The following is a 6,872-nucleotide window of genomic DNA, read 5'->3' on the forward strand; positions in this document are numbered from 1 at the left end:
GTTGCCAACTATTTTTTATAATAGATTAGTTGTTGCAGACCTAGTTTCATGGTATACCAACATAAATTGGCCTCTACTAAAGTTAGGAAACCACTCTTTATTGTTTTGGCGCCGTTCTCCAGCACGTTAGATTCAAAACGACACGACAGTCAAAAGGTTTATTTTTTATTTTTGACTTTAATTTGATGTGTTTAGGCTTACATTTCTTGTCAAAGGTAGACTTTGTGATATTAATTTGTCCAGCTCTGATTCTCAGCCTGTTTGTTGTTGCTGATGTGAAAGCTGTTAATCGAGCTCTGGTCCAGACTAAACAAATTTTGCAAAATGATTTGCTAACCATGTCAACTTGTATGCGTTTCACCACGAGGATTTTCTCTGATACATCAGAAAGTGAAAAAGAGTTTTAACAGCAGGGTGTTGTTTTCATGTCCTACTCTGTGTATTTTAGTCCATTTGGTCTGTTTCTACCTTATTCATAATCTCTTATTTCTTTGCGTGCTCTCTGCGACACCAGAGAACATAAATAAACCCGTAATGCTCAATAAAGTCAAGCATGACCTGCTGTCAGTCGCCAGAATTAGATTTCCTTACTGGGCCCAGGTAGGACTGATAATGCAGGATAAATGTTCTCTTTCTTCATGTTTACTCCTCTCGGTTTTGTTTTTGTAAAAACCCAGAGTGAACAGAACAATATATAATTGTTCCCTCTGTCTGAATCAAATGAACTGAACTACAAGTGAACAAAAGAAGCCAAATCTACTTAGGAGTTTCAAAAGCTGTTCAAATATCTGCTGTTTATTTAGTGTCATGTAAATATTCAGTCCAAAGTAAAGAAAAGGGAACTAAACTGACATAATGAATCTGTCCTTGTGTCTGATATCTGCATGGTGACTCATCAGACGTCTCATTGCAGCGTTGATAAAAAGTGTTTTAACCCGTCTCCCTCTACTGTTGTTGTGTTTGAACAGATAACTCCACCTCCATCATTACCGGATCAGCTGAAAGAGATGTTCAAACAACAAGAGGTGGTCCGTATGAAGCTACGACTACAGCACAGCATTGAAAGGGTTCGTAGTTCTACTCTTTGTTTTGGTCGGGTGGACATTTTTAGTGCTACTTGTAGCAGCTGAAATGGAAAAAAATCCCTTTTTTGGAAAGCCTCTTGACATTTTGAAGCTGTGTGTTTTGTTTTTTATGCCCTCTTGAAGACTTAAAAAGGATATCGCAACTCAACATACTTAATGGCATTTTATTACCACATATAATATTGGATTTACAGTATTAATTGGACTTATTTTTCTTCCTCCCCTTCAGGAAAAACTGATTGTTTCAAATGAGCAGGAAGTCTTACGAGTCCACTACCGGGCAGCGAGAACATTAGCCAATCAGACTCTGCCTTTCAGTGCCTGTACAGTGTTATTGGATGCTGAAGTGTACAACATGCCTCAAGACGTCCAGGTAGGTGGCATCTGTTTACCTGAGAGGTTCTTCATCAGTCCCGTGTTTAGTTTTCAGTCACTTCTAATTGACAATGTGCAGAAATACTGTAAGATCGATAAGTTGTTGTGTGTTTGGTTCACAGAATGATGATGGCAAAACGTCAGTGAGAGACCGATTCAACGCCCGGCAGTTTATGTCCTGGTTACAAGACGTTGACGACAAGTTCGACAAACTGAAGGTGAGATCGCTGTGATTGTTGGTCTGCTTTCACTCTCCGCCTCCATTCAGCAACGAGGTGTATTTGTAGTGAAGAATTCGTCTTTAAACTCACTATAGAGTAAGGAATGATCTTTGATGTTTACCAATGAATACCAAACCCCCGGCTAAATTGTTTATTTCTTGCATGAAAGGTTGCAATTTATTTACAAAAACACCCGGTTTCATTTTCTGAAGGCTGCAGCCCCCGTAGCTGGAGTTTAAAAATTCATACCCAGCAGTCACTGAACCTACGTTTACCTGCACAGATTAATTTAGCTTTTGGCCTCACAGTCCAGCTAAGTTCTTATTCAAGTGGAGATGTTTACTTGAACCCTTTGGTGGTCTTGTAACTCAACAGGGATATTTCAGGCTGTTTCTTTACACCTGTGGTGTCTCATAGCCAGATAGAAAGTATGAAGAGGTGCTGCCCTTCTCTTACTGAGCTTTTAATACAGAGAAAAAAAATAGTTCTGGCAGTAATCATTCTTCTGTTGCTGATAAACAACTTTTACATGTAGTTATTTTTAGGGCTGCTCTCTCTTAGTTGATGAATCGACTAATCTGTCATTTTGGTCTTCGTCCACTAAGATTTGTTAAGACGATTAGTCATCTGTTATGCTTTTTTTCATACTGAATGACTTATTTATAAGAAACTAATGAGCTGGTAAACACCAGATTTAAAGTGGTGCTTTTGTGTGATTCTTTGTGGAGAAACTCAGTTTTACAGATCTGTCAATTAACTCAAACTAAATTATGAGTGTTAGTTGACTAAGAATTTCTTTGGTCGAGGACAGCGTTCGTTATTTTACTTCATGCTAAAAGGAATCAAGAAGGCCAGGAGGCTCCAGTTGCCTCGGATAATAAACTCGGCTTCAGGAAACATCCCAACAACTATGGATAAAAAGTTTGAAGACAGGAAGGTTTGAACTTCAGACGTTAACAACCAAAAGTGCATGTTTATTTGCCTCAGACAGACATCTCAACTCTCAACAGTTGAGGTACAAGTTTCCCTGGTTTATTTTGACAACTATAAAGACAGAAATAACAGCGAATGTTGTTCTCTGTGCACGTAAACTGAGTTTCTGAAAGAGTTTTCAGTTTGATTCCCTCTGGGGTCCTCCCTTTCTACAAATGTAAACACTCTGGATACCACAGATTATTGGGTTATCCTGTTATGTTCCTTTGATTTAATCACGGTATGGTTGGTAGCTTCTTCTAACAGGATTTATCAGAAATGTCCACATTTCCGTGATCTTGAACATGAACCAAAGAACAGTTGATAAGATTCTGCTGCGATGGTCTAGCTCAGAGTAGGGCGGCAATATGAAGATATACATCGTCAAAACGATATAAAAAATCGCGATATAGACTAGGTCTATATTTTTCTTTTTCTCTTTGATTTTACTTAAAACTGTTATGTTGAGAAAATACTCTTAAACTTTAATTTGTCAAGTATATAAGTCACACAGGAGTAAACAAAAATAGGCTTTACCATGTGGTTATTTCATATAAACTGTTTATTTATTGAATTACCAGAAAACATGCTATATTGTGATATATATCCTGATCGAGATAGATTTGTAACAATTTAAATATATTTTATAAAAGAAAGGAGGAAAACAAACAAAGCATGGGAACCAAGCGGGGTTTACATTATACCTATATACTACTGTGTTTGTCCATATTGCCCTTGGGTGTATTCAGATCCAGATAGGACGGCGTCCTCATTGCTAGCCAAGAAGGTAATCCCTTTTTCCCAAGTTCTCCCCCGTATTCCTCAGGGAAAACCTCACATATCTTTGTCCATCTGTTGTTTACGACTGGGAGGTTCCTTTTTATACAAATTATTGCTGATTTTGCAGGCAACCGGTAGAACTGTAGAAAGATAGAGGTTGAGTTTGTTGTAATCATTCCTCCTGTTCATACTGGCCATAAAGAGATCTGTTTCAATGAAGAAATGGAACACAGAATCTACAGTCTTGGTTTTGTGCAAAAATTAGGGCCGTCAAAGTTAAAGCGTGAACGCAAATTTGTTTAACGCCACTAATTTCTTTAATGCATTAACGTAACTTATGTTTTTTAAGGTTGTAGCGGGTTCAGTTTAAGTTACAGTGAAGATACTGGTAACATATGAAACTATAAAACCTAAGGAATCCATTGGTAACAACCATGGCATACTAGCTTTTCATAAAGGAGGTTAAATAACGTTCCAAACTTCGGCAAAATGTTGGCGAGGAAGAATTGGCATGGCCAATTTAAAAGGGGTCCCTTGACCTCTGACCTCAAGATATGTGAATGAAAATGGGTTCTATGGGTACCCACGAGTCTCCCCTTTACAGACATGTCCACTTTATGATAATCACATGCAGTTTGGGTCAAGTCATAGTCAAGTCAGCACACTGACACACTGACAGCTGTTGTTGCCTGTTGGGCTGCAGTTTGCCATGTTATGATTTGAGCATATTTTTTATGCTAAATGCAGTACCTGTGAGGGTTTCTGGAAAATATTTGTCATTGTTTTGTGTTGTTAATTGATTACCAATAATAAATATATACATATATTTGCATAAAGCAGCATATTTGCCCACTCCCATGTTGATAAGAGTATTAAATACTTGACAAATCTCCCTTTAAGGTACATTTTGAACAGATCAAAATGTGTGATTAATTTGCGATTAATCACGATTAAATATTTGAATCGATTGAGAGCCCTAAATCAAATATAATTGTAGGTTATGAAACCAGGTACAACATGAACACGATAGATTAAATTAAATATCGATTGACAGCCCTAGCAACAATATATTCAACAATGTAGGAGGCTTCAGCAGTGGACAAATCTCTAGTCGAGTTGCAGCCTTTTTAGTGTGAAATTCCCTCTTTCTGTTATTATCCCTCCACTGCAGCTCAGCAAGGAAACACAAAGAGGGAATTTTATATTTCAGTTTCTTTGAGGTCTAACAGCAGGATGGAGAACAACACTGTGGGCTCTCCTGATGCCTGCTAGTGTTGGTAGCTTTTGTACATTTGTGTGTTCATCTTTGTGCTCCTTTCCTGACCAAATATCTACCTTTAGAAAATAAACATTCTAGATCTTCATAAGAACATCTGGTTGGATGAAATAATAATAATGTACCTTTTTCCCTCCACAGACGTGTCTTCTGATGAGGCAGCAGCACGAGGCGGCGGCCCTGAACGCCGTGCAGCGTCTGGAGTGGCAGCTCAAGCTGCAGGAGCTGGACCCCGCCACCAACAAGTCCACCAGCATCTTCGAAATCTCCGAGTTCTACATCCCGCTCGTGGAGGTCAACGACGACTTTGACCTCACCCCAATATGAGCTGTAGGACAGACGCGCTTTGCCACATCGGCGGCCGTATCACTAGACACGAGAGGCAGCCCACACATTCGAGGGAAAGGAAAGAAAAATGTGAAGCACTTAGAATGTGGCGGCAACACAAAAAGAGCATTTAGAAAAGAGACAATTTGACTCGAGCGCTCTTACAGTCCAAACCGGCGCGCCCACCGCGAGGAGCGAAGACCGACTGTTCCTCGTAGAGAAGAAGGCGGTCCAAGCCACAGATGAAGCCCAGAGAGCAGAGACCAAACGGCGGGGCGGGCCGGGGCGGCGCAGGGAGCTGCAACAAGAAGCAACCACCTGCTACTGCTCCTCATCCAACAGCAACTGACAGAGTTCAATTGTTTTCAAAGTGAGTGTTCAGACATTGTGTACAGACTGTGCTCTTAATTTTTTAACTTATTTTATACATAAAAATTGTGCATTTGTAAATAGTCATGTAATTATTGTTTTAAACTTGTAAAAACAAAAAATAATAGATATTTTGATTGTAAACTCGTTCTGTCTCCTGTTTTAATGGACCAAAGTTGGTTTTTATATCAAGTGTCCTCTTCGTCCGTGATGTTCTCGTTGTCGTTGGCTTAAACTCTTTAAGCATGTGTTGGCTTTTGTTGTGTTTTTTGTTTTTACTGTTTCTTCCTTCCTCATCTGGAGCTCCACGCCACAGCTGGTGTTTTTTGACTTTGGCAATTAAATGCTGTGCATGCGTTGCGTTGTTTGTACTTTTTTCCTAAAAGCTGTACTGTGGACTTAATTGTGAGGTTTACTGAAGTGTTCCAGCTTTTTTTTTTTTTTTTTTTTGCGCCATTGTGTTACGTCCCTTTTTTGCGGCCTCACTCCTCATGTGTTGTCCATTGTGTCTCGCGCACATTAAAGTCTGTTGTGGCTTCCAAGGGAATAAAAAAACACATACTTTTACAGTTTCAATGTGAGATCACAACAAAACCTATTTTTTCAACATAATGCCTTTTTGAACGATAGTTCTAAAAAATGTCTATTTTAATATTTACTTGTTACATGACTTGTACATATTTGTAATATATAATTGAATAAATTTTATTTGTTGTGAAATTAATAAGTGATGGTGTTGGTGTCATTAATCTTAATGCTGCACAAGAAATTAGAGCTGAAATAATAAGTCAATCAACAGATAGCTTTGATTATCAATATAATTGTTTTAGTTGGTTATTGAGCTAAAATGTCAAACATTCACTGATTTCAGCTTCTCAAATGTCAGGATTTGCTGCTTTTCTCTATTTTGCTATCACTGATAATTAGATATTTGTTTTTTTAGTGTTAGTTGGACAAAACAAGTAATTTATATTGAGTAATATATGAAAATTAGTACACTTTTTTTATACAGCAATTTCCAGAAGAAAAAAAAGATAAGACAAAATAAAAACCAGAAACGGCAACAATAGCATAAAATACAAAACAGGGATCATAAAAACAAAAATACCAAATTTCAAGCCTCTGAGAAATAACAATGGGCTATTTTGAATCAATAGATTAATTGTTAATGAAAATAATCAGAAGTTACAGCCCTACAACAAATTATTATATATAATATGTCAGATTAATCTGGTCATTCTCTTGCAGCAGTATTATTCTCCTCAGCCAGTAGATGTCGCTGTACACAACAATCACATCCAGTCAGCTTAATGCTTGCAGTGATAAAACTGATAGAAGATTGTTGTTGAGCTCCTTAAATATAAAACACAAGTGTAACTCTGATGTCTCGTTCGGAGTCAGTGACTATAACTTTGACTTTAAGACTAAAATGCTGCTTACACATTATTGCATCAATAATATTCCAAT

The 6,872-nt window shown here is 37.9% G+C and overlaps 1 protein-coding gene across 6 annotated transcripts in view; it reads left to right on the plus strand.

The window, feature by feature from the left end:
- Positions 1–6,129, plus strand: part of ankrd12 (ankyrin repeat domain 12) — a 47,934-nt gene extending 41,805 nt beyond the window's left edge. For all 6 annotated transcript variants that reach the window (XM_037786572.1, XM_037786574.1, XM_037786575.1 and 3 more), the window contains 4 exons: positions 969–1,067; positions 1,315–1,458; positions 1,583–1,678; positions 4,851–6,129. In XM_037786572.1, coding sequence (XP_037642500.1) covers positions 969–1,067; positions 1,315–1,458; positions 1,583–1,678; positions 4,851–5,036 — 525 coding nt within the window. In that variant the 3' untranslated portion in view covers positions 5,037–6,129. The remainder of the gene's footprint in view (positions 1–968; positions 1,068–1,314; positions 1,459–1,582; positions 1,679–4,850) is intronic.
- The last annotated feature ends 743 nt before the right edge of the window (positions 6,130–6,872 follow it).

Source organism: Sebastes umbrosus, chromosome 12 (assembly GCF_015220745.1).
Source record: "Sebastes umbrosus isolate fSebUmb1 chromosome 12, fSebUmb1.pri, whole genome shotgun sequence".
Lineage (NCBI taxonomy): Eukaryota > Metazoa > Chordata > Actinopteri > Perciformes > Sebastidae > Sebastes > Sebastes umbrosus.